This window comes from Mobula birostris, chromosome 8 (genome assembly GCF_030028105.1).
Source record: "Mobula birostris isolate sMobBir1 chromosome 8, sMobBir1.hap1, whole genome shotgun sequence".
In the NCBI taxonomy this organism is placed as follows: domain Eukaryota; kingdom Metazoa; phylum Chordata; class Chondrichthyes; order Myliobatiformes; family Myliobatidae; genus Mobula; species Mobula birostris.
Genome location: NC_092377.1, coordinates 57,976,909 through 58,000,156, shown reverse-complemented (window position 1 = coordinate 58,000,156; position 23,248 = coordinate 57,976,909). Strand labels below are relative to the sequence as shown.

At 43.2% G+C, this 23,248-nt stretch overlaps 1 protein-coding gene across 16 annotated transcripts in view; it reads left to right on the top strand.

Annotated features, from left to right (window-relative positions):
• LOC140201331 (girdin-like) overlaps positions 1-23,248 on the top strand; it is a 279,872-nt gene that overhangs the window by 142,033 nt on the left and 114,591 nt on the right. For all 16 annotated transcript variants that reach the window (XM_072265254.1, XM_072265249.1, XM_072265248.1 and 13 more), the window contains 3 exons: positions 8,236-8,380; positions 8,775-8,959; positions 12,789-12,926. In XM_072265254.1, the coding sequence (XP_072121355.1) occupies positions 8,236-8,380; positions 8,775-8,959; positions 12,789-12,926 (468 nt within the window). The remainder of the gene's footprint in view (positions 1-8,235; positions 8,381-8,774; positions 8,960-12,788; positions 12,927-23,248) is intronic.

Here is a 23,248-nt window from a genome sequence, read left to right as displayed (position 1 = left end):
GAGTACCACCCCACTAACTGACTGAAAGGAACCATCATCATCCTATGGGATGGATGGCCAGAGAGAGAGATGCTCAGATGGCGGCAGGTCAGGTTTCAAACCTGAGCGGCAGGCAATGCATTTGACAAACATACGGTTGAAATTGGTGGACATTACTTTCAGTGACAGTGGCATTTCACTACAGTGTGATGTGTCAATGGGGCGATCCAGGCTGGTTGTGCCTTAGAGCTGGCGACGGCGCGTTTTCAGTGTGGTCCATGGGCTTTCTCACCCAGGCCAGAGGGCATTGCAGAAACTGGTGACAGAAAAGTTTTGTGACACAAAAGGATGTCTGGGACTGGGCTAGTGTTTGTTTAGCGTGTCAGTGCACAAAGGTGCATCAGCACGCCAAGCTCCTTTTGCAGTCCCTGAGCAGTGTTTCGACTATGTGAACGTGGATTTGGTTGGTCCATTGCCCCCGTCCCATGGGTTTACTCACCTCCTCAGCATCATTGAATCAACCACATGTTGGCTGGAAGCAGTTCTGCTGTCATCCATTTCAGCCGCGGAGGTGGCGCAAGTGTTTGTTGATTCATGGATCGTTTGGTTCGGCATCCCATCATATATCATCAGAACGAGGGGTGCAGTTTATGTCTGAGCTTTGGTGTGCAGTTGCCCATGACCTGGGGGTCAAACTGCACTGGATCACGGCTTATCACCCTCAGGCCAATGGTCTGTGTGAGCAGTTCCACCTTTCAGTGAAAGCTGCTCTCTGTGCATGCCTCAGTGCCAGCTGTTGGGTGGATAGAATGCTGTGGGTCATGTTAGGCCTGAGGACAGCTCCTAAGGTGGACCTTCAGTCTTCTGCAGAGCTTGTTTGCAGGCGATCCCTGCTGGTGCCAGGAGAGTTTCTCCCAATATCCAAGGTCCCATGGTCCGCTTCGCAACAGTGGCCAGCTATTATGGACAGCACCAAAACTTCTGCTCCGATGCCCATGACACAGCATGGCCTGCTGCGGCCACACCTGTTGCTGGATCTATGGGAGGCAAACTATCTGTTTGTGCATCATGATGGACATCAAGGTCCCCTTCAGCCACCTTATGATGACTCGTTCCGCGTGTTGGAAGCAGGGGATATGTTTTTTACACTGGACTCTGGAGGTATCCCAGACAGTATTTCTGTGGATCGTCTTAAGCCTGCCAATTTGGACCTGGACTCTCCAGTTGAAATGGCACAGCCCCCATGGAGGGGCCAGCCTCCCACCTCCAGACTTTCTAACATTAACTGTTCTTCCTCCCCAGCACCTGCCTGTGAAGGCAGGAGTAGGGTTAGCCGAGTTTTGTGGGCCCCTGCTCGTTTGACTTTGTCGATTAGAGTGAATTCTGGGGGGTGGGGGGTGGCATGTGTATGGACTCCTTAGTTTCATGAGGCAGAATTTACCCAGACTGTTAAGGGTTAAGTTACGTGTCTGTTACGTGTTACGTTGTATGTTATTACGTTTTAGGGGAGGGTTTATATATGTGTGTGTGTACATATATAACGCTGTCATTAGTTGAGTTTCAGTAAAGTGTATGTTAGCAGTAATTACACTTGTGTCAATTTTTGTCAACACTCCTACAAAAGTAATGTAACTGGATGACCGTCAGATGTTGTTCAGTATCGTTAAAAGTGTACTTAGTCATCCATCCGGGTAGTGCTAGAATAGTTGTCTGTGCCTTTAAGGGAGACATCACCATCCAAATAGGTCAGTCTTCCTGTAATTTAACTACCAGGCAATACCTTGAAAAAGTTGTGCCAAAGTGTACCTATTGTCTATCTTTATTGTATCAGGACTGATTGTGCATGTAACTGCATAGTGTTAATGCTTAGTCTCTGTTTGGAAGTTCAGCACGCGTGTGAGTCTTAGATGAGATGTATTCGCTTACATTTTTCGCCGTTATGTATAAGGTGCAGGGTGGGTGGGATTCTAATGTTGTTTGTATTGTGTTCCTTCAGGATTGCCACTACCGTATTAGTACCGTATTAGTGCTGGTATTTTTTATACTGCATACACAGTAGACAATAGACAATAGGTGCAGGAGTAGGCCATTTGGCCCTTCGAGCCAGCCCCGCCATTCACTGTGATCATGGCTGATCATCCACAATCAGTATCCAGTTCCTGCCTTATCCCCATAATCTTTGATTCCGCTATCTTTAAGAGCTCTATCCATCTCTTCCTTGAAAGCATCCAGAGACTTGGCCTCCATAGCCTTCTGGGGCAGAGCATTCCATATATCCACCACTCTCTGGGTGAAAAAGTTTTTCCTCAACTCTGTTCTAAATGGCCTACCCCTAATTCTTAAACTGTGGCCTCTGGTTCTGGACTCACCCATCAGCGGGGACGTGCTTCCTGCCTGCAGCGTGTCCAATCCCTTAATAATCTTATATGTTTCAATAAGATCCCCTCTCAGCCTTCTAAATTCCAGAGTATACAAGCCCAGTCACTCCAATCTTTCGACATATGACAGTCCCGCCATCCCGGGAATTAACCTTGTGAACCTACGCTGCACTCCCTCAATAGCAAGAATGTCCTTCCTCAAATTTGGAGACCAAAACTGCACACAATACTCCAGGTGTGGTCTCAGCAGGGTCCTGTACAGCTGCAGAAGGACCTCTTTGCTCTTATACTCAATTCCCCTTGTTATGAAGGCCAGCATGCCATTAGCTTTCTTCACTGCCTGCTGTACTTGCATGCTTGCTTTCAGTGACTGATGCACAAGAACACCTAGATCTCGTTGTACTTCCCCTTTTCCTAACTTGACTCCACTTAGATAATAATCTGCCTTCCCGTTCTTACCACCAAAGTGGATAACCTCACATTTATCCACATTAAACTGCATCTGCCATGCATCCACCCACTCACCCAGCCTGTCCAAGTCACCCTGCATTCTCATAACATCCTCCTCACATTTCACATTGCCTCCCAGCTTTGTGTCATCGGCAAATTTGCTAATGTTACTTTTAATTCCCTCATCTAAATCATTAATATATATTGTAAACAGCTGCGGTCCCAGCACTGAACCCTGCGGTACCCCACTGGTCACCACCTGCCATTCCAAAAGAGACCCGTTAATCGCTATTCTTTGTTTTCAGTCAGCCAGCCAATTTTCAATCCATGTCAGTACTCTGCCCCCAATACCATGTGCCCTAATTTTGCCCACTAATCTCCTATGTGGGACTTTATCAAAGGCTTTCTGAAAGTCCAGGTACACTACATCCACTGGCTCTCCCTTGTCCATTTTCATATTTACATCCTCAAAAAATTCCAGAAGATTAGTCAAGCACGATTTCCCCTTCGTAAATCCATGCTGACTCGGAGCAATCCTGTTACTACTATCCAGATGTGTCGTAATTTCATCTTTTATAATTGACTCCAGCATCTTTCCCACCACTGACGTCAGGCTAACCGGTCTATATTTCCCTGTTTTCTCTCTTCCTCCCTTCTTGAAGAGAGGGATAACATTAGCCACTCTCCAATCCACAGGAACTGATCCTGAATCTATAGAACATTGGAAAATGATTACCAATGCGTCCACGATTTCTAAAGCCACCTCCTTAAGTACCCTGGGATGCAGACCATCAGGTCCCGGGGAAATATCAGCCTTCAGACCCAACAGCCTATCCAACACCAATTCCTGCCTAATATAAATTTCCTTCAATTCATCCATTACCCTAGGTCTTTTGGCCACTATTACATCTGGGAGATTGTTTGTGTCTTCCCCAGTGAAGACAGATCCAAAGTACCTGTTCAACCCGTCTGCCATTTCCTTTTTCCCCATAATAAATTCACCCGCTTCTGTCTTCAAGGGCCCAATTTTGGTCTTAACTATTTTTTTCCTTTTCACATACCTAAAGAAGCATTTACTATCCTCCTTTATATTCTTGGCTAGTTTACCTTCGTACCTCATTTTTTCTCCGCGTATTGCCTTTTTAGTTACCTTCTGTTGCTCTTTAAAAGTTTCCCAATCCTCCGGCTTCCCACTCATCTTTGCTATGTTATACTTCTCTTTTATTTTTATGCTGTCCATTACTTCCCTTGTCAGCCACTGCCTCCCCTTACTCCCCTTAGGATCCTTCTTCCTCTTTGGAATGAACTGATCCTGCACCTTCCGCATTATTCCCAGAAACACTTGCCATTGCTGTTCCACTGTCATCCCTGCTAGGGTATTGTTCCATTGAACTTTGGCTAGCTCCTCCCTCATAGCACCATAGTTCCCTTTGTTCAACTGTAATACTGACACTTCTGAGTTTCCCTTCTCCCTCTCAAATTGTAGATTAAAACTTATCATATCATGGTCACTACCTCCTAATGGCTCCTTTACCTCAAGGTCCCTGATCAAATCCGGTTCATTGCACAACACTAAATCTAAAATTGCGTTCTCTCTGGTAGGCTCCAGTGCAAGCTGTTCTAAGAATCCATCTCGGAGGGACTCCACAAACTCTCTTTCTTGGAGTCCAGCATCAACCTGATTCCTCCAGTCTACCTGCATGTTGAAGTCCCCCATAACAACTGTAGCATTACCTTTGCGACATGCCAATTTTAACTCTTGATTCAACTTACACCCTACATCCAGACTACTGTTTGGGGGCCTGTAGATAACTCCCATTAGGGTCTTTCTACCCTTAGAATTTCTCAGTTCTATCCATACTGACTCTACGTCTGCTGATCTTATGTTCCCCCTCACAAGGGACTGAACATCATTCCTCACCAACAGAGCCATCCCACCCCCTCTGCCCATCAGTCTGTCCTTTCGATAGGACGTATACCCTTGAATATTCATTTCCCAGGCCCTGTCCACTTGAAGCCATATCTCTGTTATTCCCACACCATCATATTTACCAATTTCCAACTGTGCCTCAAGATCATCCACTTTATTTCTTATACTCCTTTCATTCATATACAATACTTTTAATTCATTACCCCCCTGACCTCCCATATCAGTTCCTATATCACTTGGCCATACTGTACGATCCCTTCTTGTGCTTTCTGCTCTGTTGATTCTGCTGTCATTCTTAACTTTTCTTATTCTCACTTTCCCTTTATCTCCATCCTTATGTTTCCAGTTTGTACCCTCCCCCCCACAACATAGTTTAAACACACCCGTGTTGTAGAGACAAACCTGGCTGCTAGAATGCTGGTGCCCCGCTTATTAAGGTGCAACCCGTCCCTTTTGTACAATTCATTCTTACCCCGAAACATACCCCAGTGGTCCAAAAATGTAAATCCTTGATTCCTGCACCAGTTCCTCAGCCACACATTCAGATCCATTATCTCCCTGTTCTTGACCACTCCAGCACGGGGAAGTGGAAGCAAACCGGAGATAACCACCCTGGAAGTCCTGCTTTTCAGCCTTCTTCCGAGTTCTCTGAAGTCGTGCTATAGAATGTCTTTCCTCTTCTTCCCCATGTCATTTGTGCCGACATGCACCACCACTTCCGGATGTTCTCCTTCACCCTTGAGGATTCCTTGTAATCGGTCCGTGGCATCCTGGATCCTGGCACCAGGGAGGCAATACACCATCCTTAAATCCCGCCTGTTGCCGCAGGAGCCCCTTTCTGTACCTCTCACTATGGAGTCCCCTACTACCACGGCTCTGCCTGATGTCTGTCTCCTCAGGTTTGCCTCAGCGCCAATTGTTGACTTGCACACCCGTCCGCCTCTCAGACTGGCACTGTTTTCTGTCCCGACAGCTTCCAAGAGGGAGAACCTGTTTATGAGAGGCACATCTCCCGGGGTCTCCTGTACTTCAAGCATCCTTTCCTTGCTCACCGTCGTCCTCCTACTCTCTTCCTGTATCCTGGGTGTAACGACCTCACTGTAGGTCCTGTCCAGAAAACTCTCATTCTCCCGAATTAACCTAACGTCATTCAGTTGCCTCTCCAATGCTGCAACACGGTCCTTCAGTAGCTGAATCTGGACACATTTTCCGCAGGTGTAGGATCCAGAGGCACCATCAGTGTCCCTGACCTCCCACGTCATGCACGCAGCACACTGAATCAGCCCAGCAGTCATCTCTCCTCCACTTCTCATCCTCTCCGACTGTGGTGTAGTCTCTTCCCTCAGCCTCCTCGCCGAAGACTCCTGAGCCAAAGACTCATACTTATTTCACAAGGCACTTCCCTCGACAAGGCCGCTCCCCGACAGGCTGCTCCCCTAGAGCGAGCCTTGCTTATATTAGCTGATAATTTCAGTAATTAGCTTCAGCTGCCTCGCCTCTTCCGACCTGGAAGGTCTGGTTAGCTCGCTGCTCACAACCGGCTTTTTAAATCAGCCGCTCCTTCTCAGCCAATCCCTGCACTCGCTCCTTCACCTGCCTTGCCTTCTCCGACTTTGAAGTATTTGTTGTCCTGAGTGTGTAATTTTCCCCAGGCTACAAAATTTTTTTTTTAGATTAGATTATGAGGACACTCAGTCCTCGTTTATTGTCATTTAGAAATGCATGCATTAAAAAATGATACAATGTGACAAACCAAGACTAAAATTGACAAAACCACATAATTATAACATATAGTTACAACAATGCAAAGCAATACCGTAACTTGATAAAGAGCAGACCATGGGCATGGTAAAAAACAAGTCTCAAGTCCCAATAGCCCCATCATCTCACGCAGACACGGAAGCGCTGCAAACATGTCGATGCATTGGAAGCACCTGACCGCAGCCGACTCTGAGTCCGTCCGAAAACTTCGAGCCTCTGACACTGAGCACCATCTCTGCCGAGCGCTTCAACCCCGCCCCGGCCGCCGAGCAACAAGCAAAGCTGAGGACTCGGGGTCTTCCCCTCCGGAGATTCTGGATCACACAGTAACAGCGGCAGCGAAACAGGCATTTCAGACGTTTCACCAGATGTTCCTCTGTGCTCTCACGTCTGTCTCCATCAAATCAGGATTGTGCACAGCACTCTACTTGACAGATAACAGATATCATTCCGGAGTGGCTGCTGCAAGCTGCGTCGTGCCGCCATCTTCTCCTCCCCAGGAGTGGGGTTAATTCCAAGCCAGTTTAGAGGGTCTCTGTTGTATGCAGTATAATATGTCCACGTGGGTTCGAACCCCACTCCTGGTACCAAATTTTGTAGCCTGGGGAAAAGTACACACTCTGGACAAGAAATACTTTTTTCGGGTTTTAATTCCTTTATCTGTTTTAGATACTTAAGTGCCAGAAGAGGGTCGCAAAACAAAATGAACGAATTTACAACTAGTTCTTGCAGTTACAATCTCAGTTTAACTTTCGATCCACACCCTTGTGTATGGACAAAATTGCGTATGCAGTATAAAAAATACCAGAACTAATATGGTAGTGGCAATCCTGAAGGAACACAATACAAACAACATTGGAATTCCACCCACCCTGCATCTTATACATAACGGCGAAAAATGTAAGCGAATACATCTCATCTAAGACGCATACATGTGCTGAACTTCCGAACAGAGACTAAACATTCACGTTTTACGGTTACATGCACAATCAGTCCTGATACAATAAAGTTAGACAGGAGATACACTTTGACACAACTTTTACAAGGTATTGCCTGGTAATTAAATTACAGGAAGACTGACCTCCTTGGATGGTGAGGAACTTTGCATAAGCCAAGCTATCCAGCGTCGATTTCTTCACCCGTGGAAATCTAAAGCATGTCAAATTACCGATATTCTCAATTCGCCAACAAGCATAAATGAATTCACATGGATATCGTCAATTAATGCTCACCTTTCCTCACCATGCCCAGTCTCAATTCCAACGCCCCACCAGCGTCTTCAGCAGAAAACAAAATGGTCTCACCACTCTGCCACGTGTGCGTAATGACATCACCGTCTCCCTTAAAGGCATGGACAACTATTCTAGCGTTACCTGGATGGATGCCTAAGTACACTTTTAACGATACTGAATAAGATCCGATGGTCGCCCGGTTACGGTAATAAAACTGATGAGCATTTAAAAATGTAATATGGATCAGCACTTCCATACAAAACTGTAGGAGTAAAGTTAACTATAAATGGTAAAATTATATCCCAATATTACAAAAATAACATTCAAATATCATGCACATGAAATTTTGCGAATTTTACTGTTCTGTGCCATTCACTGATATTTCATAAATTTGAAGCTATCTCTCTTTGGTTTAATGTCTTTTTGTTCTAATTTAGTACACTAGTTTTCACCTTCATTTCTAGTGATGTTTCTGCTCATTTGAGTTGTACTTTTTTCATTAAAGGAACGTGACACAGACAGGAAACGTATTGAGGAATTAACGGAAGAAAATTTGTCTCTTGAAATGGCTCAAAAGCAAAGCATGGATGAATCATTGCACTTAGGCTGGGAGCTAGAACAGTTATCCAAAACCACTGAATTTTCTGAGGGTAGTTAAAGTTATTTTGAACTTATATCATTTAATAGTTTTAGATAACTTTTTGTCAATTTGTTTCATGCCATTTTAATAAAGATATTTTTCATACCTTTGCTAAAATTCTTTAATTGCTCTACTATAATGTTTTCTTAAAATTACAAAAATATAAACAGACATTTAATTAAAGAGAATAAAATGATAATTTTACTATATTGTATATTTATTTTCTGATGTTTAATTACTGGTGAGAATTTTTCAGTTGATTTAACTGAAAAGATTTTTGCCATGCTGAATTTGATTTGATTAAACTACTAAGTCATAAAAGTACTGTTCTATGACTGAAATTTATTAAAAATACATTGATAAGTTATTCATTTACTCTTTTCTTTTTCTTAAAATACTTGCAGTGCCACACAAGTCTCTTGGTCAAGAAGTGAATGAGTTAACCTCAAGTCGTTTACTTAAGATGGAAAAAGAAAACCAGGCTCTGTTGAAAACTGTGGAGGAACTTCGCATTGCTGTGAATTCTGCAGATAGCAGTAACCTTAAATTTCTGGAACTTGAAAAGGAGAACCAGAGACTAAAGAAAAAGGTGTCAGTAATTGTCAGAAGTGTTAAAAATGTTAAGGAACACAATGAACAAATGAAAACTAAAGATTCCTTTAGCCTTTTGAGCATGTCCATCTAACTCAATCTAATCTATACAGTTGCTTCCATCTGTACAGCATAATTATTAGATTTCATTCTTCTTGAAGGAGTTAAAAAGGGACATCTTAAAGCTAGCAGTAGATAGCTGGAAGGATAAAAATAAACATTATTTCTCTATAAGGCAATGCAGAAGGTTCTAAAGGTTGGTGATACTAGTATCTCTTGATCTATCATTTACAAATTAAGATTTTTGTCATTTGCAAAACTAGAGTGACTCTTCATGTACCAATTGTTACTTATATTGTGTTCCAGAAATCGAAGACTCTTTATTAAAGAATTATTTTCTTGCCTCTTAACTAGTTCAAATTATGACCTGAAACTGAATTTTATGTTTACCAGTTGGAGTTGTATTTAACCCTGAGAAGAGTTTCTGATCATGTATTGAAACTATTGTCACTCAGACTGCCTCAGTACATGTGACAATAATAAACTAATTTATTATAATTATGACAATTGTCAATCATGTGCTCTCTCAACTTGAATTTTTCATAAGCTTAATTTACGTCTTGCGTATTGCCTGGACATTTCCTGGCATAATTTACATATTACTATTTAATTATTTATGGTTTTATTACTATTTAATTATTTATGGTGCAACTGTAATGAAAACCAATTTCCCTCGGGATCAATAAAGTATGACTATGACCTCGCCTTTACTGACCTGTACTGGCTTACTGTTCCAACACTACCTTTGTAGAAGTTCCATCTTTGTGCTTACTTAAATTTATGACTTAGCCTCTCCTGAGTTCTATAATCTCCTGATGAAGGGTCTCGGGCAGAAATGTCGACTGTTAGTCCCCTTCATAGATGCTGCCTGACCTGCAGAGTTCCTACAGCATCTTGTGCTTGTTGCTCAAGATTTCCAGCGTCTACAGAATCTTTTGTGATTACATCCTCAATTGCTTGGGATCCTGAATTATCCATTTCTCAATCTACAGTGCATCTTCTCTCTACCACTGGAGGCTCTGCCTTTAATTGCTTTGGATCTAGACTTACCTCCTTAAACATACTTAAATTCATGAGTAACCAAGGTTTTACTTCTGATACCTTTCTCAGTCATGAATCTGGGGTCAGGCTCTGATAATCCCATTTCTGGAGCCTAGCATCACGCGAGTTGTGAGCAATCAGCAAGCAATTCAAGTTTTATCTTGTCCTGCAGCAATAGCTATTTTCTTTGTTGCTCCTAACTGATGATGTCATAAGCAAGTTCTTCAAAGAATTTGAGGCTGTGTTGAGAAATTTCTAAATCTCCTCCACAATCTCTATCAGCACAGGTGCACCACAAGGCCATGTGTTTAGCTTCTTGGTCTGCTCACTTTATGTTTATGATTGTGAGGCTAAACATACTTCCAGTGTCATATTTAAGTTTGCTGATGACACCACTATCATTGGCTGAATCTAAGGTGGTGACGAATCAAAATTTAGGAGGGAGATTAAAATTCTGGCTGAGTGGTATCACAACAGCAGCTTCTCACTCCACGTCAGCAAGACCAAGGAGCTAACTGTTGACTTCAGGAGGAGGAAACTGGAGGTCCATGAGCCTGGCCTCATTAGGGGATCAGCAAATTTAAATTCCTTGGTGTTATCATTTCAGATAATCTGTCCTGGTCTGACACATGAAGAAAGCCATTATGAAGAAAGCAGCCCTACTTCCTTAGAAGTTTGCGAAGATTTGGCATGATATCGAAAACATAGAGCAACTTCTATAGATGTATGGTGGAGAGTATATTGACTGGTTGCATCAAGGCCTGGTGTGGAAACACCAACGCCCTTGAACAGAAAAGGCTACAAAACATAGTGGATATGGCCCAGTCCATCATGTGTAAAACCCTCCCCACCATTGAACACGTCTACAGGGAGTGCTGTCCCAGGAAAGCAGCATCCATCATCAAGGACCCTCACTACCCAAGCCATGTTCTCTTCTCCCTGCATCCACCAGGAAGAATGTACAGGAGCCTTAGGACCCACACCACTAGGTTCTGGAACAGTTATTACCCCTTAACCATCAGGCTCTTAAACCAGAAGGGATAATTTCACTCGCCCCATCACTGAATTGTTCCCACAATCTGTGGGCTCAAGGACTCTTCATCTCATGTTCTCAATACATTGCTTATTTATTTAGTTTTCTTTTTGTCTTTGCATAGTTTGTTGTCTTGTACATTGGTTGTTTGTCCACCTTGTTAGATGTGGTCTTTCAATGATTCTATTGTGTTTCTTGTATTTACTGTGAATGCACGCAAGAAAATGAATCTCTGAGCTGTATATGGTGACATACATGTACTGTGATAATAAATTTACTTTGAACTTTGAAGTTTTGAAAAACTGCCAAGACAGCTATCAAGTATCTTCTTGGGGTAAAACAAAACCCAGAAGAGTGCAAAAAGAGGCAAAAGCTCACTGGCCGGATGGACCCAATCTGCAGACAGACTGGGAAATCAGAAAGTTATTTGCTAGGTTGAAATACTATCAGGCTAGACATTCCTCATTCCTCTATTTGGTCTACATTTATGTCTTCCTTCTGCTACATTTCTCTGTTAAATTTTATCTGCAATTTATCTGTCCATTGTAGAAACCTGCCTGCTCCTTCTGGTCCATAGTCAATTTTCGTAGTATGTACTTGTAATGATTTTTGAGATATTACAATTACTCTGCTCTGCTACCTCTCATCTACTTATGAAGTGCTGAAAGATAATGACAAAACCTATTGGAACTTCCATTCACACTTCCTTTGAAAACCATAAATGTACTACAACAGAGTAAGAGGCCAGTTCTTGTTAAGTGCAGTTGCCTTTCTCGTTACTTGCAAACAACTTCTACTTCTTCCACTATCTCCAGTTCTGAGATTATGGCAGCATCCTCCTTCTTGGTAAAGATTGAAACAAAGCATTTATTTCAGTATTCCAACTATCCTACCTGCAGTTAAGATGAATGGCAAATGTCAGCCTTGAATTTGACATCCACTTACTGTGCATGAATAATTGGAGAAAATTATCACTTTGCATATTAAAAGGTCAAACCAATGCAATAGCATATTAATGTAAACCATATGTTCAGTTTAATCACTTTTTCCAGCAAACTGACTGCCAAGATAAACATAAGATAAGTTGTAACACTTAGTAGATAAACTTTGTGTTAAGATTGACGTTATAAAATAAACTTATGTGGCACTCTTGACCTCAGTGTGATCTTGAGCAACACATAAACAGATAGAGGAACTCAGCATCTATGGAGGCAAAAGGACAGTTGATGTTTTGGGTCACGACCCTTCATCAGGACTCCTAGTATCTGCATTTCCAGTATCTTTGTGTCTCTATTCTGGTCAACTTTTGAGTTAGCTGAGGCATTTCTCAGGTTCCCTTATTGATTTCCCTTGTTGAGGACTCTTGACCTCACAGTTTATATCACTGTAACCTTGCACCTTACTGTCTACCTGCATTGCACTTTCACTGCACTGTAACACTTTATTCTTCACTCTGTTATTTTACCTTGTACCACCTCAGTGCATCGTTGTAATGAATTGACCTTTATAGGTGGTATGTAAGACAATATTTTCACTGTGCTTCAGTATATTTGACTACAATAAATCAATTTACTGTTTGATTCATTTAATATAAAAATTTATTGCAGCATTTTTTTTTCTTATTGTAGGTTGGTGTGCTGCGGAATTTCAGTTGGTGATTTTTTTTCTGTAAAATTATATTCTTCTATTTTAGGTGGAGAGGCTCCAGGGAGAAATCAGCAATGAAAAAGAAAGTATGCAAAATGTTGAGACTCTTACTGATGACCTCATAAAAGAGAAGTCCCAACTTGAAAAATCTATTGAAAGCATCCAACAAAATGCAGAGCGACAGGTAAGAGGACATATTTTAGTACTTATTTTACACATCTGAATCATGCTCTTATTACTGTAACCTCATTTTGAAATAATGAATTTGTAGAACTATTAGAATTTTAATTAATTGATCTTTTAGTTTGGCTTTACAGTTGCGGATAATAATAGGGACCCTGTAGGGGCATAAAAAATGTAACAAGAAGAATGATAATATATTTTTATCAACATGAAATCAACAACTGATGAAAGGTAACAACAGCAATGAATTAGAACATTTAATTTGTACAATTTCATATTTCATGACTATCACAGCTTATTTCTGTAAATTGGATTACTGATTGGACAATTAATTACAGTGCTGCTGAAGTTATTTCCAAGTTCTAATCTTCATTACATCAAACCCATACCTTTATATCCTGATTATTTTTCGGTGGTAGGCTCAAAGCAGAATGCTCCTGACGTGGCCTGCTCTACATTGATGAGACTTCTTCGTCAAACACCTCCATTCCATCTGCCAAAAGCAGAACTTCCCGGTGGCCAAATATTTTAATTTCAACCATTTCAGTTCCAATATGTTGGTTCATGGCCTCCTCTTGTGCCAAGATGAGGGCACCCGCAGGGTGGAGGAGTAATACCTTATATTCCACCTGGGTAGCCTCCAACCTGATGGCATGAATATCATTTTCTCCTGGTAAAAACAATCCCTCTCCCTCCCCTCTTTTTCTGTTCGCCACTTAAGCCTATTACCTCTTCTCACCTGCCTGTCACCTCCCCCGGGTCCCCTCCTCCTTCCCTTTCTCCTATGGTCTACTCTCCTCTTATCAGATTCCTTCCTCTCCAGCCCTTTATCTTTCCTGCCCAAATGACTTCACCTCTCACCTTCTTGCTGTCCTCCCTCCCCTCCCCCCACCTTTTTATTCTGGCGTCTTCCACCTTCCTTTCCATTCCTAAGGAAGAGTCTCAGCCTGAAACATTGACTGTTTATTCATTTCCATAGATGCTGCCTGACCTGTTGAGTGTCTCCAGCATTTTGTGTGTCTTGCTTTGGATTTCCAACATCTGCAGACTTTTTGGTGTTACAGAACGCTTTGAGCCTAGCACTGAAAAATAAAGATGTCATGAGGACAAATTGACTGGAGGCCACGACAAATGGGCACTCACTGTTAATAATGATGCACTCCATAACCTTTGACACCCTGACTAATCAAGAACCTATCATCCTCTGCTTTAAATTATACTCAATGATTTGACTTTCACAGCTATCCATGGGAACAAATTCCACAGTTTCACCACCCTCTGGCTAAAGAAATTCCTCCTCATATCTGCTTTAAATGGATGTCCCTCTTTTCTGAGGCTATGCTGTCTAATCCTAGACTTAACCACTATAGAAAATATCCTTTCCATATCTACTCTGTATAGGCCTTACAATAATTTGATAGGTTTTAATGAGATCTCCCCCTCATTCTTCTGAACTCCAGCAAGTACAGGCTCAGAGCTATCAATGCTCCTTATGCATTAACCCTTTCATTCCCAGAATTATTTTCGTGAATGGTCTCCAGATCCTCTTCAATGTCAGCACATCTTTCTTCGATAAGGTGCCCAAAACTGCTCACAATATTCCAAGTGCAGTCTGACCAATACTTTATAAAGTCTCAGCATTACATCCTTGCTCTTATATTATAATTCTTTTGAAATAGACAATAGACAATATGTGCAGGAGCAGGTCATTCAGCCCTTTGAGCCAGCACCACCATTCACTGTGATCATGGCTGATCATCCACTATCAGTACCCTTTTCGCCTTCTCCCCATATCCCTTGACTCCACTATCTTTAAGAGCTCTATCTAACTCTTTCTTGAAGGAATCCAGAGAATTGGTCTCCACTGCCTTCTGGGGCAGAGCATTTCACATATCCACCACTCTCTGGGTGAAAAGGTTTTTCCTCAACTCCGTTCTAAATAGCCTACCCCTTATTCTTAAACTGTGGCCTCTGGTTCTGAACTCACCCATCAGCAGGAACATGCTTCCTGCCTCTAGCGTGTCCAATCCCTTAATAATCTTATATGTTTCAATCAGATCCCCTCTCATCCTTCTAAATTCCAGTGTATACAAGCCCAGTCGCTCCAATCTTTCAACATATGACAGTCCCGCCATCCCGGAAATGAACCTACGCTGCACTCCCTCAATAGTTAGTACATCAACCAGTACATTATGTAGTGGATGGGAGACATTGTCCAAGATGGCATGCAACTTGGACAGCATCCATATCCAGGCTACTGTTTGGGAGCCTGTAGATAACTCCCATCAGGGTTTTTTTGCCCTTGCAGTTTCTCAGTTCTACCCATACTGACTCTACATCTCTTGATTCTATGCCCCCCCTCGCAAATGACTGAATTCCATTCCTCACCAACAGAGCTACCCCACCCCTCCGCCAACCTGTCTGACCTTTCGATAGGGTGTATAACCCTGAATATTCATTTCCCGGCCCTGGTCCTCTTGCAACTATGTCTCTGTTATTCCCACAACATCATACTTGCCAATTTCCAACTGAGCCTCAAGCTCATCCACTTTATTTCTTATACTCCGTGCATTCATATATAATACTTTTAATCCTTTTAAAGTAATACTTTTACTCCCCTCACCTTTCACATCGATTCCTATTGCACTTGGCCATACTCTCCGATCCCTTCCTGAGCTTTCTGCCCCTTTAATTCTGTTGTCTTTCTTAACTTTTCTTATTCTCTCTTTCCCTTAACTCCATTCTTATATTTCCAGTTCATCCCCCCACCCCCCACTACTTAGTTTAAACACACCCACGTATCGGTGGCAAACCTGCCTGCCAGAATGCTGGTCCCCCGTCTGTTAAGGTGCAGCCCGTCCCTTCTGTACAATTCATCCTTACCCCAAAACAGATACCAGTGGTCCAAGAATCTAAATCCCTGCTTCCTGCACCTGCTCCTCAGCCACACATTCAGATCCCCTATTTCCCTGTTCCTGCCCTCACGAGCTCAAGGAACTGGAAGCAAACCAGAGATAACCACCCTGGAGGTCCTGCTTTTCAGCCTTCTTCCGAGTTCTCTGAAGTCATGCTGCAAAATATCTCTCCTCTTCTTCCCGACGTCATTTGTGCCGACATGCACCACCACCTCTGGCTGATCACCTTCTCCCTTGAGAATGCCCTGCAATCGGTCTGTGATGACCTGGATCCTGGCACCGGGGAGGCAACACACCATCCTTAAATCCTGCCTGTTGCCGCAAAAACCCCTATCTGTACCTCTCACTATGGAGTCCCTTACTACCATGGCTCTGCCTGACCTCTGTCTCCTCGGCTTTGTTTCAGCGCCAATTTTTGTCTTGCGGACCTATCCGCCTCTCAGACTTGCACTGTCTTCTGTCCTGACAGCTTCCAATAGGGTGAACCTGTTTTCAAGAGGCACGTCCCCCAGGGTCCCCTGTACTCCAAGCATCCATCTCTTCCTCATGGTCACTCCCCCCCCCCCCCTTCTCTGTTCCGGTATCTTTGGTGTAACGATCTTGCTGCAGGTCCTGTCCAGAAAAATCTGTTTCCCGGATGAACCTGAGGTCATCCAGTTGCCTCTCCAGTGCCTCAACACGGTCCTTCAGGAGCTGAACCTAGACACACTTTCCACATTTGTAAAGTATGTTCATATTGCATTTGCCTTCCTTACCATCAACTCAACTTGAAGTTAACCTTTAGGGAGTTCTGCACAAGGACTCCCAAGTCCCTTTGCACCTCTGAATTTTTTTTTTCTGTTTTCTTCCCCTTTACAAAATAGTCCACACCTTTATTCCTTCTAGCAAAATGCATGACCATACACTTTCCTACACTATATTCCAGGTTTATGATATTCTAGTTTCAAATTTAATCATGGGCAAATGTTCTAATCTTTACGTGCAGTGCCTTATAAAAGTATTCATCTCCCAATCCTTTGTTCACATAAATGAGTATTACAACCAGGGATTTTGATCAATTTAACTGAGAATTTTTATTTGTGAATCATCTATTCATTTTTCACAGTCAAGCCCAAAAACAAGAAAAATTGTAAAGCATGAGAAACTAAAAATTCAAAAACTGAAATGTCAGCAGTTCAAAAGTTTTCATTCCCTCAATGCACAACACTTAATTGAACTACCTCTCGCAGCTATTTCAGCCAGTGGTCTCTTTGGATAAAAATCTCTATTAGCTTTGAACTTTGTGATGAAGCAACATTTGCCCATTCCTCCTTGCAAAATTGCTCAAGTTGTGCCAGGTTAGTTGGGGGCAGCAGTAGACAGCGATCTTGCAGTCTTGTCAGAGATGTTTTATCGGGTTAAGGTCAGGACATCAATTTACTTCATTTGAAGCCATTCCATGGATTGTCCTGGTAGTGAGTTTTGGGTCATTGTCCTGCTGAAAGATGAACTTCCTCCCCAGTTAAAGCTTTCTGGCAGAAACTAGCAGGTTTTTATCCAGGATATCTCTGTACTTAGTAGCATTCATTTTCCCATCAGTCCTGACCAGATTTCCAGTCCCTGCTACTGAAAAGCATTCTCATAGCATGATGCTACCTCCACTATACTTTACAGTAGGGATTGCGTTACCTGGCTGATGTGCAATATTAGATTTACACCACACGTACCGCTCGAAAAAAGTATATTCTTTTATGTAAAGGCTTTGCAAAGCATCACTTAGAAGATACTGTAAAGATCTAGACGGTCTTGTGGTCAGATGAGCATTAAGTGGAACTTTTTAGCCTCAGCACTAAGCTGTATGGTAGTACTCTGTGTGGTATTCTTAAAAACACTTTTAAGATTGTGGCTTTTGTTTCTTAATATGATGTTTGTGAAAATTTTATTGATCAATCTGCTTATGAGAATGCAGTATTGGTGAGGGCACTAATGTGCACAGAGTAAATGTCTGTCAACAGTGTACACAACAGGCAGATCTTCTTTCCTTTCCTGATGAAGTGTCTCGGCCCAATATGTTGACTGTTCATTCCTTTCCGTGGATGCTGCCTGACCTGCTGAGTTTCTTCAGCATTTTGTGTGTTGCTCCAGATTTCCAATGTTTGCAGAATCTCTTCTGTGTATGGCTTGATGCTCTACTGCAAAGTCTCTTTGAGGTATGTCTTCCCTAAAGAAGTTTAATTCTTTTCTCTGAGAGTTTAGTAAGACCCTTTCTCACTGCTCCCCCTCTGACTCTTCAACCATGTGCTCACTCAGACTTGCTACCACAGCCACATATCCTTCCTGGGAACTTGTCTTTGCCGCCATCTTCTTCCACATAGCTTCCAGCTCCATTTTCAGGCCTCACTGTTTGGACCCTCTAATTGACTGTTTCTCCTGCCGCTTCGCCCTCCGTATTCTTCATGCCACCCTCTCCACCATGTGGAGGTATCTACAGGTCCTGTCTCAGTCTCTGCCGTAGCTGCAGGCCTCACTCTCCACCGCCTGCCATGGACATCTCCGACATTTCATCCTCCATCCGTTCTTCTCCTTCCTAATGTCCTGGAAGGATCAGAAGATCGCCCATCTTCAGACCATGATCCCAGGTCCTTCCTGCTTGAACATTGACTTGATCAGACAACTCCAGACTGCGGATCCCACTGTCTCTAACTCCAGTTCCAGTGACCCTGTATGCCTCCAGACCATGGCCCTGCTTGGACCTTGATTTGATTGGAAGCCTCCAGACCACAGATCCAGCTGTCTCTATCTCTGATTCCAACGGTTCTGGATGCCTGTGAACCGCAGATTCTACTATTGCCAACTCCAGCTCCAACAGCCCCAGGCGGCTCCAGACTGCTGATACCACCATTGCCAACTCCGGTCCCAGCGACCTCAGATGTCTTTAGACTGCAAATTACGTGGCGACGAGTTCTGGCTCCAGCTCTGACCTTGGCTGCCGCCACCTCCAGGCCAAAACCTTTCTTGCTGCCGCTGGATTCTTTGTCCACCGTTACTCTCCAACTCTGGGTGTCTCAGGACCTGTCACTTCATAGATCCCTGGAGCCTTCATCTTCCTCTCACTGTATTTTCCCTGAACATCCCAACCCCTCCCTCTCCTCTGATGCCACCAGTTCCCCCCCCCACTATGTTTTCACAATTCCCTCTGACCTTCCCCTCTCTGAGGCAGAACATTCTGTCTTCAAAAAGGACTTCACCTTTGTTCTCCTTCACCTGCACTACTTCAGTGAGTTTCATACCCACCACAATGCTGAGCTCTTCTTCCATCACCTCCATTTCAGAGCTCACTTCTTTGGCTAGGATTCCTCATCCCGTACCAATGACCCTTTCTCCCATCTCCAACATCCCCCCTATCTTGGACATGGGCTTCAGCTATGCTGTTCTTTTCATTGGCTGACTGGAACAGTCTCTGTTCCAAGCCTTCCCTGGTAATACATCCCAGCTCTTTCTGCATTGCTGTTGTTTCATGCACCCATGCTGAGCTCATCAATTTCATCCAATTTGCGTCCAACTTCCACCCTGCCCTTAAATTCACTTGGTCCATTTATGACAGCACTCTCCCCGTTCTTGATCTGTCTGTCTCAAACTCTGGAGACAATCTGTTTACCAATATCTTTTATAAACCTATTGATTCCTATGGCTATCTTGATAAGACCTCTTCCCACACTATCTTCTGTAAAAATGCCACTTCCTTTTCTCAGTTCCTTCGTCTCTGCCGTGTCTGTTCCCAGGATGAGGTTTTCCATTTCAGGATATCAGAGAATGGGGTTTCCTCCCTTCACCACTGATGCTGCCCTCACCCGCATCTCCTCTATTTCCTGGGCACCCCATTTGCCACTGCCTTAACAATGATAGAGTTCCTCTTGTCTTCCCCTACCACCCCATGAGCCTCCGCTTCCAACACATCGTTCTCTGCAACTTCCGCCATCTTCAGCTGGACCCTACCACCAAATGCATGTTTACCTACACCATTCTCACTCACTGCTTTTCACAGGGATCGCACCCTCTGTGCTTCCCTTGTCCATTCGTCCCTCCCCACTAATCTCCCTCCTGGCACTTATTACTACAAGCACCAGAAACACTATAACTGCTCATTTATCTCCTCCCTCACACCAATTCCAGGCCCCAGGCAATCCTTTCAGGCGAAGCAACACTTCACCTGCAAATCTGCAGGATTTCCTAATGATCAACCATTTTAATTCCCTATCCACATTTCAATTCTGCCATGTCGGTCCATAGCCTCCTCTTCTGCCACAATGAGGCCACTCTCAGGTTGGAGGAATCATATTTGGTCTGGTTAGCCTCCAATTTGATGACATGAACATCAATTTCTCTCTCTTCTTCAACTCCCCACTCTGGCCTCTTACCTCTTCTCTTCACCTGCCTATCCCTGCTCCTTGGTGCCCCTCCTCCTTACCTTTTTCCCATGGTCCACTGTCCTCTCCTAACAGATTCCTTATTCTCCAGCCCTTTACCTTTTCCACCTATCACCTCACAGCTTCTTACTTCATCACGCCCCCCACCCAACCACCTGGCCTCACCTATCACTTCCTAGCTTGTGCTCCTTCCCCTCCCCACACCTTATTCTAGCGTCAGAACTTCATGTGAGTGTACAATTCTGATTTGATACCAGCACTACTCTTTTGGGCCTCAGCCTCCAACCACCGTTCTCTTGTCTCAAATGCCTAAACAGACCCTATATAGATCGTCTACCTCTTGGATGATCCCTAAATTTTGTGAGTTCTGATGTGGCTGAAGTGTTTTGTGCAGGATCCAGCAAGCTCTGCTACACGTATAGCTGTACTGTATAGCTACTGTATAATGTGGAACTACTTTATGTTGTAGGGACACGTCATTGCACGTGCTATTAGGCATGTATTGAGCATGCACTATTTGGCGCGTATTGATCTGTACGTGTGTGTTCAGGGTCCGGTTTCAGTCAGTAAAGAACCCTGTTAACTTAGCTTCCGTCTCCAGTGTTTTTATTTATAGCTTTGTTGTGTAACCCGGCTACATACACAACAAATTGGCTACGAGGTTAATGAACCTACATCGTATCGGAACGCCGTGTTTTAATTGATAATGGCACTCGGAGGAAGAGCGCAAGGAATGAGCCAAGGAGTGGGAGAAGGAGGCAGAGTGGGGCCGTAAGTCTGAAAGGAAGCGGGAGTACAGCTGGGGTCGGAAACGTCGGGAGACCAAGAGACACAGTCGGAGCCGCAGCGTGTTCAGGCGAGACCACAGCCGACGCTGAACCCCAGGGCTGAGGGTCTGTCTGCCCCAGAAGGGAGATAAAAAGGAGCGACACACACACACATCTAGGCTACGTCCACACTATGCCGGATGATTTTGAAAACGCTGGTTTCGAGTAAAAACGACAGGCATCCACACTAAGCGTTTTTCAAAATATCTCTATCCACATTAGACGGACATTTGGGCAAATCTCCTCCTACTGGGCATGTGCAGGACACACAGAAAACAAGCAAAGAGGGAACGGTATACTTGGTGCACGTTTATCCAGTTACAGAGTAGAAAAACTTAAAAGGAATTGCTCTTGGCTCTCGCGCAGGAGGACTTAAAACTAAAAAAAAATACTGGAGCATGTGAAGGCAAGTTCACGGACGGTATGACCCAGCTGAACATGAACATTGAAAAACTGATTAACTCTGTTGCATTAATAAAGCACCTTGTTAAATGTATAGAACATGTCTGCATCAGTGTTATCTTGTATTTCCATGCAATGTTACATTAGGCTGTTACACATCTATTGTCAGAGAAGTACTTGCATAAATAGGTAAACCACCTTCATACAAGCAAGGACAGAAAACAGGACAAAGTGAGTATACTTATTTATTCAGTAAGCTATGGGTCAAAGTATTTGGTGAGTACATTTCTAACTCTTCTGGCTTCAGTCTCGTTGCTGTGTGTTCTGAAATTGTTAGGTTCTGCGAAGCGCAGAATCAAATATCGCTGTAATGATTGTACGCTCTAGTATCAATTGTTTGGCGACAATAATGTAGTAATATTAATAAGAAGAATAATAAGAAGAAAACAATTAAATGCTGCGCTGCTGCCATCTGTTCCGGCACATCATGACATCGGTTTTAAAAAGCTCCGGTTACCCAGTACACACTGCAACGGATATTAGGTGTTTTCAGATTTATTCACTCTGGAGACCATTTCTGAAACTCTCCGTTTTCGGGGGATGAAAACGCCATTTCAGTGTGGACAGAAGGTCAAAATGAAGAAAAAAAGCTTCATTTTCAGAATTATCCGGTGTAGTGTGGACATAGCCCTAGACAGAGTGCACTCGTGGCACTAGCATAAAGGTCATGTGAGGTAAAAAAAAAAGAGAGAACAGGGCTAAATTAACGTAACAAAGATGGTGATGATTGGAACCATTACAGCATTTGATAGTAGCATTGAAGACTGGGCAATTTACATTGAAAGAGTGGAGTTATATTGTGATGCTAACGATGTTAATGATGAAAGGAAAGCTAGTGTTTTACTTCATATTATGGGAGCAAAAACATACGGCCTGTTATGGAGCTAGTTAACCCCTGAAAAGTCAGCTGATAAAACTTTCAAACAAATAGTAGACACTCTCCAATAGCATTTAAACCCCAAACCTCTGGTCATTGCTGAAAGATTTAAATTTCACAATCGGAATCAGAGCAAAAATGAAAGCATTTCTGAGTATTGTGCTGAATTGCGCAAATTATCAGAACATTGTCAATTTGGAGCTGGTCTATCGGACGCATTGAGGGACAGGTTAGTGTGTGGCATGCACTGTGAAACCACACAGAAGAAGCTCCTGGGTGAAAAAGACCTTACGTTAGAGAAGGCACTGAACACTGCAATATCAATGGAAACAGCCGCACAAGGTGCTTCCAAGATACAACAAAAATCTCTGAAATATACTACAAATAAAATGTCACACTGAACAGAAATGAAGGAAAGAAATGTTACCTTTGTGGGAACAGGTCACATGACCCAGATGACTGTTGGTTTAACGACAAAGAATGCAGAAACTGTGGGGCAAACAGGGCCACACTGGCAGAGTATGCAAAGCTAGCAAACAGCAGAAAAAGGTCAAAATACAGAGAAACAAGAAACCCCAGAAAGGAAATACAAGGTACACAAAATGAAAGAAGGCAGTTCTGATGAAAATGAATCTGGTGAAAGTGAATTGTCTTGTCTGCAACTTCACAGCATGAAGGAGACAAATGATCGAAGAGTAATATGGATCACTCCACAAGTGGCGGGCATGAAACTGAAAATGGAGTTGGACACAGGCTCAGCTTTAACAGTGATCTCTGTACACGACTACAAACAACTTATCGCACATACCTCTGAAACGAACGAAACATCTACTAAA